The sequence below is a fragment of the Chrysochloris asiatica genome, unplaced genomic scaffold, assembly GCF_000296735.1.
Source record: "Chrysochloris asiatica unplaced genomic scaffold, ChrAsi1.0 scaffold00094, whole genome shotgun sequence".
In the NCBI taxonomy this organism is placed as follows: domain Eukaryota; kingdom Metazoa; phylum Chordata; class Mammalia; order Afrosoricida; family Chrysochloridae; genus Chrysochloris; species Chrysochloris asiatica.
Window position 1 is genome coordinate 10279071 of NW_006408612.1, and position 17234 is coordinate 10296304.

A 17234-nucleotide genomic window follows, 5' to 3' on the forward strand; every position below is an offset into this window, starting at 1 on the left:
CAACAACATACATATATATATATACTTACGTGCATAAGGACTTGAAAAAGTTCATGAAAAATGTAATTAAAATATAGTGAAATTTTTCCATGAACTTTTTGAAGTCCCCTAGTATGTGTCTTCATACGTTGTTTTTTATTTAGAAAATATATCCACACTTCATCAAATTGTTTTATATTAGAATAAAATACTGACATCTTGAAAAGTTTCTCTTCCTTCATCTATTCATTCTACAGATATTTATTACACATTCACTGTGCTCTCGGCATGGAGGTGGAGAGTGCTGTAGACAGGCACAAGGCTGGCCCGTGCTGCACACGGCGTCCAGTCCCACCTGGCACCAACCTGCACAGTGAGAGACGGTCAGCCTCAGGAAATGAATACTGCACATGTTTGGGCCCCACCTGCATTCAGAACAAGCATATCATGCTTTGGTTACATTTTTTTTGTTGTTGTTTCAAAACGGAATGGCAACTTTTCAACTTATGAATTCCACGGGCAGGCTTATAGGTGTGAAATGGTTTAATATGCCTCCAAAGCAATGCTTTTAAGCAGAGCACTTTCTCAAGCTTTATGGTGGAAGGGGCTTGCTTACCAGAACTGCTCACAAGTAGTACCTACACTATTTGTCGCTATCCTGTCTTCTTTATTTCTAAAGGAACCTATCTTTGTCAACCAAATGAAAGTAGTGTGTGATGAAAGTATCAAAGGGAGAAGACCATGTATTCAACACTAATTCTTTAATGAAAGAAAAAACAAAAAACCCTACAAATTATAGTTGTTGTTAAGTGCTGTTGAATCGGTTCTGACTCATAGTGATCCTGTATAGAGTTTCTGAGGCTGAAAATCTTTGTGGGACCAGAAAACCTCATCTTTCTCCCAATGAGCAGCTGGTGGGTTCAAACCACTGACCTTCTGATTCTCAGTCCAGTGCTTATCCTACAGAGCCACCACATTCCCAGAAGAAACACTAGCATCTAGATTTAATGTTTAAACACATTTGACACTTACAGTAACTTTTCTGCCATTATTTGGGTCTACCGAACTGAAAAGGGGGCACAGTAGCCCCATTTTAAGGTCTAGTGACTAGACTGTTCCAGCTGTTTGGGCACCAGCATTCAGCATAAACATGTTTCAATGGCTCTTCAACTAGAACACACAGTACAACAAAAACCAATTGTGTTTTGTCTAGGTATCAACAGTAGCGGGACAGGATAGCTTGGATTAAATTTGTTTCTCTTTCTTCCACCACTCTTTCTTCTAAAAATGAATATGGCCAAATATCGATTTGGCATTAATAAAATATTGATGTCAATCTATAGTGGCCATTTGTTTACCAAGGCCAGAGTTGGGAAGATACTATGTCTACATGTAAATGGCATTATTTTACATGCAGAAGTTTCTGAAAAGGCATTTATAATAAAATCAGCAAAACTATGTAATGTTTTGGGCATATGTTGACACACAACCTCAGATAATATTGCAAATACTTGTCTTTGCATGTCTCAGGAAGACAAGGCAGCAAAACGTAATGGTTTTTCTGGTACAATTGAATACACAGAGTATATGTTTGATGCATGAATAATTGGATTGATCTTATTTTATTAATTATTTTTAATCACTACCAAGTCTCTCTCTGTTTTTAACCTTATTTTCACCATAATAGAAAAAAAAAAAAAACACAAAAAAAACCCCCAAAAGTCTCTTTATTTTGGGAAGTTAAAACAGGTACACACATAGAGAACACAATAATGAACCTCCACATAATTATCACTTTGCTTTAGAAGGACCCATGGTTGGCCAGGCTTTTTCTATCTATCTCCTGCCATGCACATGCACTGTTTTGTTTGTTTGCTAGAGTATTTCAAAGCAATTCCCTGGCATCTGTCCACACTCTTTATTTCATTCTCAAGTAGTTCTGATGAGGTCAAGCAAAAATCAATCTGCCATTATATTTTGATGAAATATACAAAAAGATATACAAACATCATAAGAAAATTTTCAAGTATATACATTTATAAGACTTAAGGAAATTGAAGTTTATACTTGAATTTACATAATACACTCAACATGTGACATGCAAACTGCATCTCAAAAAACAACAACAAAATTTTTTGCTTAGCTTCATTGTCCAACATTGGATATATTTAAATAGTAGATGTTAAAGGGCTTCTTTTTTAACATTAGAATATGTGTGTCTTACGGGATTTTTTTTTTTTAAGGCTAAGGACAGCATATTCTGTCCATTTTTAGGAGTTTATACTTTATTTTTGAGAAATCACTTGTGAATCAAATATCTATATATTCAAGAATAAATTCAGCTTAATAATAATAATAATAATAATAATGTGATTTGTGAGCAAAGAAAGTGAAACAGATTATGGTCCACCTTAATTGTGCAGAAAGACAGCTCTCAAAGCATCACCAAAGGCCAGGTATGTGAATTTCAAGAATATGGAGTCTCTTCAAAGCATACTCTAATTTTTATTAATCACTATTGGACCAAAATTAAACATGAGATTCAAAAAAATCAAAACATTTAAAGTTCCCAACCTAACACAATTCAGTGCCAGGTTTCAGTCTTAAGAAAGTGCCACTACCAACCCAGTCATAAACCCTGGAAAATGGAAAATGGAAGCTGTGATAAACGGTCCTGGCTCTGCCGCTGGGTCTCCCTGACCTGAAGGATTTGGCTGACATCATAAAACACAACGTGACAGATTAAGCAGTTTACCAACATCATAAAAATATCAAGAATAAATTCAGCTTAATAATAATAATAATAATAATTCTGTATTGTAAGGAGGCAGCCACAGCCCTGAAACCACATGCATGTCCTTACAAGCCTGAGTCCATGAGCCAGAGCTTGTACTGTCCGGTAACACTGGACATAATTACATTCAGACACTTTTACAATTTACATGTGCTCAGAAAAATATCCAGCTCTGGGCTGATGGTGCGGGAGAATTTATTTTCACTAGGAAGGGAATGACGCATAACTCATGAGTGGCAGAGCTTAAAGTGAGTTATGGAGGTTACTCTCCTGTGTGAGAAAATGGATTGGATTATTCTCTGCTCAATTGTATGTTTGGTGATTAGCCCTCCAGGTTCTTAATTACGTACGGTTTTGACTTTCTTCTTTTATAAAATAAATGTGGATAAAGGAAATGTCAGCTAGAAGCATGGAGTGCCTAATTGGGACTCGGAAAAGTATCCAGAGAGAATAAAAATAGGAACCTTCTTAAGTGATTAAAAGGCAGCAGTCTTAAATGTAATTTAAACATGGCATTGAAATTTATTAGCTCCACAGTTAATTTATAGTACACAGTGCTGATAGTTCTGCAAAAACATTAAAAATCACTTCTTTCCTAAACTAAAATTTGCCATCTTTTAAAAGTTACTCTAGAAATCAAAATATACCTACATGAAGATTAAAGAATTGGTTTTTCTAGTGTGCAAATTTCCCACATTTTGATGATAATACTACTTTTTACTTTAAACACGACGATATCTACAATTATTTCTAAATGTTTATATTATATATCTTTATACATAAACATATATTTATAGTTATACGTATAACTATACACATATTTATACATGCATATTGATAAAGAAAGGCAATGCAAAAATGATGTTTGATGATTATTGATAAGATTATGGTTTTATGGTTTATGCCTTTTTATAGCCAGTCTGTTAAAGAACAAAGTATCTAGATCTCTTTGTACCATCTAAAGTTACATATACAAAGGAATAAACTTTCTTTTTATTGAGATTAGGATTCTGCTTATTAAGTGAAATATTTTATTTACAAATTTAATTGCCCTGTCTTTCTTACAGGGGTGGGGAACTCCAATTGTGTTTCTGAGATTCCTCTTGCAGGAATCAAAGCTTTTCCTGAAAACTGCAGAGAGCAGAGAGCGCATTATCTTCACACTAGCTAACAGCATGAATTTTCTCCCTAAATTCTCTTTTGCTCTTTCCTTTGAATTATCAGTAAAGTGACTTGGCTTATCTCTGAAAATAACTTTGTTGACAACACAAATAAGGACTTAAACATGCTACCTCCACACTGAAGATTTAAGAAGCCCCCAGTAAATGTCAGGGGGTATCAATGTGTTTGCTGTGATACTTGGTTATTATTAGTGTTTAACTGCAATTTCCCACTAGCGCCCTGCTGCCAGCACTACCATAAATTTTAATGTGATCATGTGCTCTTCTCTTTTCATATCCAGTGAATTCTGCAAGATCATAATATTCTATATGAACCTTCACTGAACCTTAGTGTGAGATGAAGAAAGAACAAGATTTCTAGCAGTGATAGATGTTCATCATTTTATAGTTGTTGTTATTTTAAAAACTGGACACTGAGCAACATGGTTCCCTGAATAATATTACCCTAAAATAAATTCACTCATTCAATTCATTGTTCCTGAGCCCCTACAGGATGCAGGGCATGCCCCAAAGTGCTAATGAGTACATTTATGGGACAGTAAAGAATTCTGACTCTTAAGGAAATCTTCCCCACCCCCTCTTGGAAAAATCTGTCAGAGCTCCTACATCATTTATAAAACCAAAAAATGTCTTTGCAACCTTGGCACCTCTATTTGCCTTTTACTTTATAGAATACAAACAAAACACAGCCACTTCCTGTGTCTGGTGTGCACTGTGAATGTAAACAATTTGCTTATCATCTTTCACTGTGTGTGTGCTTGATGGAATATTTATTCCACAGCCCTATAATTATCATTCATTGTCAGGATTTTATTCCTTTTTAACTACAAATAGTAACTGGTACTGCACACTGTATTTATCGAAGGAATTAAAAGCATTTGGTATATTTTAGCTTCCTAAATAACTCTTTTAAGACAAAGAGTAATTATTGAAATGTTCATTTTGCTAATTTGAAATTTCAGATCAGAGGGATTAATAGAGTTCCCAGTAAACTAAATTCCCACCACTTCATTTCAAATTGCTTATCTTACAAAGGGTTTTTGTTTTTATTTAATTTCTAAAGGAACAAAAACTGCTTTATTACTTAGGCATACACTTGCACACTTTCACCAAACACAGTTCCAAGCCAGTATATTTGCTTTTCATGTTTAAACTGATTTTAGGGTTAATGGGTAGGAAGCTGGTGTGTAGATCCATAATTTTCTTGTCCTGTTGTACATGGTGTCAAAATTTTTGCCCATTAGTGATACACAATTATGCATTTTCCATTACTAGAGAGAGACAATGGGCTTTGGGAAATACCCAACCACTGATTTAAGGTCGCACGGACATTATTCATTTTGACATTAGCACTGTCAATTAGAAAACAAGATCCACCCTGATAGCAAGGGACCGTCTCATCTTCTCAGGCAGATTGACTTTACTTTTAAGTTTTTTTTTTTTTTTTTTTTTAATCTTTCCTGCATGGCATATGGATGCCTCAGTATCTCTTGTTCTTGAAGAAAAGAAACACTTTCAGGAAAGGTTTGTAAGTTGTTCGCACCCTCCCGCCCCTCGCCATTTTTCCCCTTTTTAAGGCAACTGCAGGAGAAACTTTGCCTTGGAACGCCATCTAGAGGAAAATTCGGTACATAAGCGCTATGCTTTCTTTGCTTTCGGACCCAGGCTCTAGTCAGTGGTTTATACCATTATTTATATTTTTCTTCTTCAGAATCATAGAAAATTTGGATTTCAAATCAACACATAGAAATGGAATATGAGTATCACTGACAAAAACAAAATGAAACAGTGAAATACCAGATAGTTTTCAGAAGCACTGGGAACAATAAATGTCCATTCATAGTAATAAGTAGGTTATCATTTTGCCATAGACCATATTTTAGAAATTAAAACTGATGAGTAAATTATACTCATTTTCCTCTTCACTGATCAAGTAATTTTGTTATTTCTGTAATTATTTTCTTAGAAAGTTCTGATTAACCAGATTGCCTATAAGTTGGAAAAGATATTAAGGTGACATTTTAAACTTATTGTGCCCTTCCTTCTTCAAGTTCAGCACAAATTTAATGAGCACAAAATAATATTCTTTCCAGATGTGGTTCTTTAATCCAATGTGAGGGAAAAAAAATAATAGTCACCAATGTATTCTTTCCAAAGCCATGTTTTGATTTTGTAGTCTCCCTCCCCTCAGTAATGTAGAGAACTTTAACAGCTATTTCTCATCTTTTTGCACAAGAAAGAATACAAAAACAAATTCCCGATGTGCTCCCACAGAGACACTCTTCAAGGCTGATGAGCAGACTTGCAAAACAACCCTACCTTTGAAATATTCTGACAGTATGACTCTCCCCATGGTGATGACATTGTCTTTGAGTTCTAGTTTCTTCAACTTGTTGAGAAGGATCAAGATTATCCATATCATAAAAACATTCACTGAAGAAAACTGAATATGTATTTCATTCTTCTCCTGAGTGTCCACTTCTACCCCTCTGTCCTTGCCAAGCTTTCTCCAGTCCAACTGTTTTAAGGCTTGTCATAAAAATTTATCTCTGTCCTTGACATCTCTAACTCACAATGCCTTAGCCATTCCTTTTTTCCTTTGCTGAGTAAGGTTCCTGCTTAACTTATTTTGGAAATTCACAATAAGCTAACAGGTTCTTCAAAATGATTTCTGTATTGAACAGCTTCTCTGGGTCAGACATGAACTATGCACACAGAAAATGATTCCTTGTCGACTGAGATCTGATATGGAAAAACAAAATGAAACTAGCTCATTGTTTTCTTGGACCAATATTCACACTCTAACAATGAAGTCTTGCAGGCAGCTCACACCAGCATCCTCTTCCCCTTGACAGGATGAATACTTTGATAGTGCATGTTACCAAGGACTGAGATAGTCTGATTCTTCCAGGTCAGTTGGCCTCCTCCTTAAGCAGTTAAAGACATGCTCCCTATACTTCCCTCCACCCCACACAAAAAGTCTCCAAGCATAAGAGAGCAGAACTTTTTGTTCCATCTTCTTATACTATATGTACATTAGATTCCAATCAATCCAATCTGTGTTTATTAAAAAGCCTACCAACTTTACAATAGAGCACAAGGTGCTGATAAGGTCCTTTAGAAATTGTTGTTGTTGTTAAGTGCCGTTGAGTCAGTTCCAACCCATAGCGACTCTGTGTAGGGTTTCCAAGGAGTGACTGGTGAGCTCGAACTGCCAATCTTGCAGTTCAAACAGCTTTGCAGTCTGGTACATTAACCCACAATGCCACACCAGGACTCCTTCAGAAACTGTTGTTGAATAAATAAGTGAATGTTCTTGAAAGAATAAGAATTTATCTCTTAACTTAAGCAGCTTTTCCTATAGGAGAATAAGAGTTTTGTAATTTAAAATATATAGCAGAAAGATAGATGTGTTATATTAGCTACAGTGCAGAGAAATAAGTAATTATTGATGCTTGGGGAGAAAGAAGAAGACTTCATGGAATAACTGGTATTAGATCAATGCTTTAAAAGATAAGTAAAATTTTAATAGGCAGAGCACAGTGCAGAGTATTTCATGGGGAAGGAACAGAATAGGTTCATTTAGTTAGACCAAAGGAAAATGTTTGTCACTTGGAGTTACCTGTATGAAGTTAAACTTTAATCTGAGTGCAAACAATGCAAGGTATTTGGATTTATGTTTTGGAATCCAAAACATAATGTATGAAATATATGTATGAGGGAACTTCAAAGAGTTTGTGGAAAAATGGAGTTAAATGGCAATAGAATTTTTTTTGAACTTTTTGAAGCTTACACACACACACATGATCCCATAAAGCCAACATATTTTTAAGTCAGAAAGCATTTTAGTTTATGATATCTTAATAGTTTAAGTGGAAATAGGGTCAAAGCAAGGCTTATTTTTGCCAGTAAAGAAGGGTAAGTAGAAGATTTTGCTTTAATCTTTGCCAAAACAGTTGCTTTTAGATTGAATTCCAAAGCTTATCCCTGGCAGACTGCCCTAGCTCCCTCAATAAAACACATCAATGACCTTCACTGAGTTACAACCCCTAGGGCAAAGATTTTAAGGCTTGTGGGCCCCTAACCCTGAGAACACTCACTCTTGCCCACTTTCTTTCCTTTGTCCTCTGTAGGCAGCTAAGCATGCTCTCAGATTTCTGTGTTCCTGTGGATAATGTTGACACCTCCATACCTGGGCTTTCCACCAGCCTAGAGATTCTTATCCAGTGCTCTCTTTGTTCTGCTCCTCATGCTCACTGCCTTTGCAAAAAGCTTACTCTGATATCCCAAGCATTTCTTCTGTGAAAGAACCAGTTTCCTGAGATAAACTATTGTAAAGAGGCTTGAGCCATCATTCCAAGGCTATTCCTACTTCAATGTGTCAGTAATTTTACACCTTTAAAGCTTAGACATGTACACTCTCGTAACCAGGGCAAGTACGTTCTCATGTCACACAGATCACACGGCAATTGTCAGAGAAATGGAAGCATGAAGGGGAAGGCCCATGGATCCGTAATCACTGAACACACTTACTGTGAGCATGGCGAACATCAGTTGGCATACATTGAAGGCATGTCTCCAGTTGTGGTACAGGACCATGCGATAGTTTTTCCTCACTGTCAAAAGCCACCTACACAGTGTCTGCAATGAGAGGGGAGAGGTTGTGTCATGGCAGTGTATGTGTCTCCAGTGGACTATTATCAACACGTAAGCTTACACCTGAGTAGCCACCTTCAATGATCAGTCCTTCCACAACACAACATTTTACAGGATAATCCCAGTCATCCTGTAAGGTGCCCAGGGACAGTATTATCATTCCCATTTTGTATTTGGGAGATTGGAGGCTCAAAGTGACTAACTCATTGTCTGACTCAAGACAAACATCTTACCTCATAGTCAATTTTAAATTTCTGTACCATCCCCAGCTCCATGAACATCCGGAGAGCAGCTGTGATCATGGCATCAACGTCAAGAGAAAAGTCATCAAAATGTATGTCATCAATGGCAAGTTCTGACACCAGAGGGATGTTGGCTGCCTGCAAAAGCAGAAGACATAAGTCAAGTCAAGTTCACTAGCTTTCCCAAACCCCACATCTTGCTCCCCTCCCCTGCTTATCAGAAGTGCCACATAAATCAGGTCTGACCTGCACTTACACCCTGATACAGCTAAATTCTAAGCTGTAAATGTCTTTTGTTTCTCAACTGCAAATGCCCCAAGCAAATGAAGGGCTGGGGGAAGAAAAGCAGGGAAGCTAATCTGAAGATAAAATATACACATTGAATTTGTTCTACAGAATTTAGAATACTGAGCTGTCTAGCTCACTACAACTCCATTACACAATATATGTTGATGCATATGATAGAACACTAAATGCAAGAAACATCTGGGCAGCCAGCAGCTGTGAATTTTAATTGCTGCTATTCAGAAGGAGAGGGAATACACCACACCATTTTGTCTTGTTTTATGTATCTTTAAACTCTGTTGCTGTACATGTGCTTTGTTGCACATGTGTTCTTTCTGTATATTCACAAGGATGGAAGGGATCAGACAACCCATTTCTGATGAAAAAAAAATATTAATGAAGTAGAGATATTTGAAAGGTTAGCATAACCTATGCTTCATTTAAGGAACAAATTTTGCAATATCGTTTAACTTCATTCTATATAAAGGGGCTATGGTGGTGCCGTGGTTAAAGAACATGACTGCTAACAGGAAGGTCAATGGTTTGAACCCACCAACCCCTCTGTGGGAGAAGGATGTGGTAGTCTGCACCTGTAAAGACTAAAAGCGTTGGGAATTCTATCAGGGCTGCTATGAGTTGTAATTGATTTGATGGCAGTGGGGATAGGTATTTTGATATTTTGTTCATTCTGTATAAACATGACAACTTAATTAAAATATTCATCATACATATGCAGGGATATCAAAACAGCCATGTTAGGCAGCTGTCAATCCATTATCCCACATAAACAAAGAGAAGAAAAAAGTCTGTGAAATCCTTTTATGTTGATTTGATTGGATCTATCATTTTTTCAGGTCACTCTTGGTAAAAAGTCATTTTTATGTTTTCAGGTGATCACGGGCCATTCTGGATTCATATTCCTAGTCTATTCACTGGATATAAATTACCCAGGGAGTAATTTATACCCTGGGACTACTTTAACTGAGCAATTAAATCCAACTCTGGTCACTCAAAGCTGTCCTGAAACCACATAATCAATTCTTCCTTCCCAATGTTATCTTCCTCCACAGGAGTTTATGTCTTTAGGCAAAAATCAGAACACTGGTTATTCTCCACAGTATGAAAGCACAATGAGAAAATATGTAAACTACAGAATGTTTGGTAAGGTGGAGGGTCAGAGAAAAAGAGGAAGACCCCTAATGAGATGGATTGGCCAAGTGGCAGCATTGATGGACTCAAACGTGGCAACAGTATTCAGGTTGGCCCAGGATCGGGCAGTGTTTCGTTCTGCTGTGCGTAAGGTCGCTATGACTTGGTACCAACTTGATGGCACCTAACAACAACAAACAGAATAATTTATCTTCTATATGAAGATGATTTTTTTCTCATTAAAAAAATCAATCAACTTATCTTTTTAGTAAATCATTTTAATATATTAACAGGCCACTTATATTATACCAGCTCCATTATATTAAAAACAAGACTTTGAAATTCAAGCAGAAATTATGTGTGTATGGACATGTGCGTGTGCTTACTCATTGCTCCTGAGCCCAAGCTAAGCACGTTAGTGTTTGTTTGCTTTTAAGTTTTTACTTCAAAAATATTTTAAATCAAAGTTATACAAGTACATAGTTTTAAGAGTAAACTAGTTTTACAAGGCTAGCTACACGTCACCACATACAAGCAGAAATCTGATATCAAAAAGTTCCCTCACTCAGAGATAACCACTTTTCATTCTTTTAGAGTTCTTTTGTATTTGTTTGTCATTTTATTTCTTGCTTATTTTGTTTAAAGAATTATGCATTGACTTTCACCATTAAAGCTGATGATTAAGCTGCGTCTGCCAATCTCTTCTGTCTCATACACCAACTCTTCTCACACATCAGTATAATTATATAATGACTTTGAATATAGTTTACATTATTACAATGATGTAACATATTCACAGCTAAGTCACACAATTTTCTGTGAATATTTTTCTTTTCCTTGACAGCATTTTGTATTCTCTGGAGCTAATAACTGTTCTAATTAATATCTGCTTAGTTTTCTATGTGTTTATAACTAAATTAACCCTCAAACTTTACGCCATTTATCTAAGTCTCCTCTTAAAGTAACATCTACAGCAATTTCATCTTCAAGAAATCTCCCCTGGAATTACTGAAGTTTCCCCATCTGTACTGTTCTTTCATGTCTGATATGTGACTATCAGACTAGGATGTTTCCCAGATCATAATTCTGGGAATGTCTTCATCTCTCGTTTGTGCCTCCTGTCCCACACCTTTCTTGATTTCCCCCCTCATTTTGGTGAGACACATCCTCCAAGAGCTTCCAAAGAAAAGGTGTGTGGTACAGAAACGCTTTTTGAGACTTTGCATGTTTGAAATGGTCTTTATATTATTATTGTCATATTTGATTGGTAATTGGTCTAGATATGGTTAGAAATAATTTCTTGGTTGGAAATCATTCCATTTGAATTTTGAAGGCATTGTTAGGTGTCTTCCAGCTTTTGGTATTACTTTTTGGAAGATAGGAGCTATTTTGAGTCCTGATCATTTCATCTTCCCTACAATGTTTGTAAGATTCTTTCTGCTGTGAGAATTCTGAAATGTCGTGAAAATTTGTCTAGGTGTGTATGCTTATTTTCATCACAAATCTGAGGTACTTTGTGAACCTTTTAGTCTGGAAAGTCATGTCCTTTAATTCTAGAAAACTTTAAAAATTCTAATGTCTTCTTTCCCTTTTTTTATTTTTCTGAAATTCCCATGATCTGATCTTTACACCCTTTTTCTTTTTCCTTCTGTTTTTCATTTCCATTTTTTCTTTAAAAAAAAAAAAGTTTTTATTGTGAATTGAGTGATAGTTTACATGGGTGAACATTGGTTTTACACTCATTGTTTCATTGCAATGATTGCAGTCCGTATGTTTCTTTTTTGGGGGGGAATGTGCACAAAAACACTCAGGAATATATAATCATTTAAACAACCCAAGGGCATATTCTGTAAGCCTGCCTCCTGGCTGCCAGTACACATCCTTTCTCTTTCCATGAGTCTGGAGTCCTCAGCTGCTCTAGCTCTCTATGTCCTGATCTCTGCCTCCATCTCTGGTGTCACTGCTTCTCTGGATACGGTCCCACATTCCTCTCATGCTCTTCTCCCTTGATGGTCATTTCCATTTCTTTTCTATTTTTTAGATTATATCCTCTTTTCTTATTTTGGGGATTTCAACTTCTAGTATACAATTTTCATTTCTAAGATTTCTTTTCTTGTCTGAATATGAATTAAATATTTTAAAAAATCAAAATGAAAACCAGACTTACTGGTAAGAAAGAAATTGGAGGGAGCCTAGATTATGGCCCTCAATCACCCTTCAGGTCTGGAAACTGAATTCCCCACTATGGCTCAATTTTCAGTCAAACAATAGATAGGAATATAGATAGTTAAGTGTATAGAGGGACAACAACACGAGTGAGGCATGCACACCAAATGGTCAACCGTTCAAGATCTAAAGGGCAGTAGTTACCTAAGGACAGAATCCAGAAGGGTTTGGAAAGAAGGCAGAATGGCAACACAGGATGGGGTAACTGTTGTTACATGGAGGGGATTGCAATCACTGAGATGAAGCAAATCATTGCAATCATATGATTTGTTGAATGCAAAACTGATGATCTGCTCTGTAAACTTTCATGCAAATCACAATAATAAGTTAAAAAAGTGAATTAATTAGGTAAAAGTTATTTTTAATAACATGTGATTTATTTTATGGATGCTATTATCCTCGCTTACCTCTTTGAAGATGTTAATGACAGTTCTACATGACATTTAATTCAGTCCCTTCACACTGTCTTAGTCTCTTGTCTTCTGTGTTACAGATTTCTCTCCTATCTAGTCATATTTGTTGTCTGCTCCTGTTTATATGTGGGGACTCTAATAGCATCTACTAAAAGCTCTGAGGGGCTCTTCTGTAGTGGAGTCTGGCTGACCTGTTTCTTTGAAGAAGTCATCAAATGCCAAATGCTCTTCAGCTACTCAAATGCCCCACAGGAGAATCTTTTATCTGAAGCTTAAGTCCTGAGGTGGCGCTGTATGATAAACGTCAGTTTGAACTGCAATGTTGGCACTTCAAAATCACCAGCTGCTCCTCAGAAACCCTATACAGGGTTGTTGTGAGATGGAACAGACTTAACAGCATTTAACAACAACAAGGCAAAAGAAGGTGAGAGGAGGATCTTAGCACTGGTATGTAACTCTTCATTCAACTCCCCTGTACTTTCATCTGCTGTAGAGCATGAAATCCACAGGGTTTTTTTGCCCATGAAGGACTCCAACAAGGCAGAGTTGAATTCTATCTTGTGCCTAGGTTAAAGTGATCAGATGCCATTTTTCCCCGAGAACCTCATACACCTCTCACAGCTGAACTGCCAGAGTTAGAAACGGTAGATTTAAAAGTGGGTTCTGGAGTCACTTCGTTCCCAGTGGCATTCCTAGACATATCCATTAATGGTGGCCTGGTTGTGACGTCATGCCCCAAGAACTTCAGGCTGTAAACTTTCCCACCCTGCTTTCTGTAAGCCTGGCATGCGTATGTGATGACTGGCTGCTGCTGTCCATCGTCGTTGTGGGAAAAGATTGCTTGGTTCCCTGTGCCCTATATAAGGTCATCACATGGAGACAGAACTTTGGAAACTCACCATGACATCTATGATTTATTTCCCTCACCCAGGTGATCCATGTTTGTCTTTGTCTTGTGTTTACTTTATTTGACTAAAATAATTTGTATAATATTTATATCTTTGAAGATGGGGGTCTCTTTTCTCCCCTAAAACAAACCCAGAGACACTCTAGTATATCCTCCTCAGAGATAACTTGTAGACTCTGTGTAATAGAAGATTGCAAGAAAAGACCTGAATGATCTAACTGCTTCCTATTGTTGTTAAGTGCCTTTGAGTCAGTTCCGACCCACAGTAACCCTGTATAGGGCTTCTGATGTTTAGGGTTGGTGGGTTTGAATCATTGACCTTGTTGTTCAAAAGTGACCTTGTGGTCCAGTGCGTTATTCTGCAACAGCATGCCAGGATTCCAACGGCTTCCTTGACTCTCCGTTTTCCTATTGATAGTCTCACTTTCATTCCCAAGTCAGTTTTTGAGCTATTGGGGTTAGGAGTCTGTGGTATAAATCTGCTTGCCTCTCAACTTTTCCCATTGCTAGCTTATTTTGGCTTGTTTGGCTTTGCCAAATTACTTAATACTCTGCTTTCTAGCTTCCAGAATTTTGCCAGTGCACATCTTTGCATCTTTTCTCTTTCTCTCTCTCTCTTTTTTTTTTTTTGAGAGTTTATGCCTTGAAAAAAAAAAAATTCTTTTGGTGTTTTAGTGGGACTTGGGGAAAAGAACAAAATAAAATGAGTGCATCTGATCTGATCTACCATCTTTACCCCAAAATCATTGCAATTATTTTCATTAACTGATGCCTTAACAAATCAGCTTGGAAAACTCAAAGGCAAGCCAACATTTGGTAATGAGTCCCTTTGTTTCCATATGTACATGGGCCTGGCTGCAACTATATAGATCTCTTGCTCTTGCTCTGTGCCTGTGTGTTCACTGTGTGGACCTTGACTTCCCACACAGTTGTTGTTGTTGTGAAATGCCACTGAGTGGGTTCCAACTCATAGTGATTCTATACAGGGTTTCTGAAGAGCGGCTGGTGAGTTTGAACTGATGACCTTAGGCTGTAACAATCTTAGAGGCAGATGCCAACCAAGATTGTTTTCCTTTGTGAAGCACCACAACTCTTTCCAGAATAGGTTTCAGGGCTTTGTATATGGGAAATACTAAATTCTTGACAAGATCTATGTAATCTTTTCCAAGACCAATTCCCATGAGGGTAGGAGCCCTTTCCCAAAAGACACAAATCTTTGGTTTCAGGAGAGAAGTTCAGTTCTGAACTGGCAAAGGAAAATGAACCTTCTTTTAGTCCACCTTGAAGACAAGGTGCAGAAATGGTGATGGAAATGGCAATGAACTATCCACGTGCTCCTGTCTTGCAGATAATTAATAGTGTGCTCACTGATGCCATTATAAATCCTCGACCTTTCAAAGGCACTAAATTTACCAAATATCTTTAAAATTAAGGAATATAGGCATTTTTTCATTATGAAATGTTAATGGAAAGAAAATAAGAACATTAGGCTGGAAAATGTAGGATGATCTCTGGTTCACTAAGACCCATCCTTACTGACCTTGCCTTTTTCCCTCTAATAGGTTGATTGATCCATGGTTAAATCATACCAGTCTATAGCTCACTCGAGCCCTGTCGTAAACCCTTGCTGGCATTTGTAGATGCAGAAAAAGCCCCAAGCCTTTCAGGAATGACTGTTTTCAACTATTTTAAGTAGTGTGGGTAGTTTTCATTTACACATTCCAGGGTTCAAGAACTGTTTATGGAGAAAACTAAAAAGAGTTAAGAGTCCTGTGTGTCCTGGGGAGGTAAGTGTGCACAGAGGTCTAGTCTGGGAGAGCCTTGGGAAGAGCCTCATTGTCAAATTCACTGTTGTAGTGATCTATGCTGTTCTTTTGTGCTTCTTTTCACCAGTTATTAAGAAAATAGGAAAGTATCTTCCAAACCTGTAATTATTATGATGTTGTTGTGCAGTGCCATTGAGTCAATTCTGCCTCAGAGCCCTGTATAGGGTTTCTGAGGAACAGCTGACAGGGTTGAACTACTGATCTTGTGGCTAACAGGCCAGTGCTTATCCTAGAGCGCCACACCACACCAGGACTCAATAATTACTCTTGTCATAGAATATTAACAAAACAAATCAAAGTCAATTTCTCCAAGTGTCAGTCTTCAACTTTCAAATATTTATAAAGTGCCATATCCCTAAATCAAAGAGGAGTGCCACAATCCAAAACAACTACTGAATTAATAGCCAGGAAATAATATTTGGATAAAAGAACAATTTACTTTATGGCAGCAATAAATGAAAACACAGAATTATGAGTCCTGGAGTTAATTTGAATAATGTTCAAGAAGTGGGATTCTAGCTGGCTGGGAGTACCTGATATCCTTTGACCATTCCTTTTCTTTGTTTGAATCTTAATAGTTAAGTGGTTATCAAAAGGAGTCATAAAACTGCCTCCTCTAAAATTGAAAAGGTGGCTTTACAAAGAGGCCATAAAATGTTAAAATACAATCTTAGATCTCTGGAGACATGAATATTACATTTTGTGATGCTCAGAAAATAGGAAGAAACAACGCAGTGGATGATGTAGCCCTAGAAATTCAAAGGAAAATGGACCTGTTGCCATAGAATTCCACCTCTTACTTACCGATGTTGTTGTTGCTGTTAAGTGCCGCCAAGTCAGTTCTGACTCATAGTGGCCCTGTATAGGGTCGAACCACCAACCTTGCGGATAACAGCTCAGTGCTTATCCTACAGCGTCACACCTCTGAGCAAAAGCTGAAGTCAGGGAAACTTAGGATTCTGGAATTACTGGAGACTGGAGCCTAGGCCATGGAAGCCACAGTAAAGTTCTTTGTTTTTACCAATACTTTGATAGCACTTAATACATCGGGAGTGTTGTGGCTTTGAAGGGTAGGCACTGGACTGCTAACCTCAAGTTCGAGCTTACAAGTGCTCCTTGGAGAAAGATAAGGCTTTCTGTTCCCTCAAGGATTTACAGACTTGGAAATCCTAAGCAGGGTCACTATGAGTCAGAACCTACTCGGCAACACTTAACAACAGCAGCAACAAATACATGCCAGGCACTATTATAGCAGTTTACATTATTGTAGTGTGAGGGAAGAGACCCTATCTTTATTAAGTCTAAATCAGGAATAACAACCAGACTGACAACATACATCACTAGGGTGAGGGAAATCACAGGTGCCATGATGAATTTCCAAAGTTTTATCTCCATGAGGTGAGCTTTTATAGGGCATAAAGGCCAAAGGAATTTCCTCTCCAAACTAAGATTGGTGGCAGCAGTGCACTGCATATGCATGCTGGGCTTTCAGAAGCAAGAAGGATCTATTGTAGATAAGAACACGAACAGACTGTCTCTGAGGCGCTCAGGATGTGACATTACAACCAGGTGACCA

General features: G+C 37.4%; 1 protein-coding gene across 1 annotated transcript in view; it reads right to left on the reverse strand.

Moving 5' to 3' along the window:
* Positions 1-17234, reverse strand: part of PDE11A (phosphodiesterase 11A) — a 747671-nt gene that overhangs the window by 155758 nt on the left and 574679 nt on the right. The window contains exons 11-12 of the mRNA XM_006866701.1: positions 8844-8990; positions 8488-8595 (exon numbers count right to left, since the gene is read on the reverse strand). Coding sequence (XP_006866763.1) covers positions 8488-8595; positions 8844-8990 — 255 coding nt within the window. The remainder of the gene's footprint in view (positions 1-8487; positions 8596-8843; positions 8991-17234) is intronic.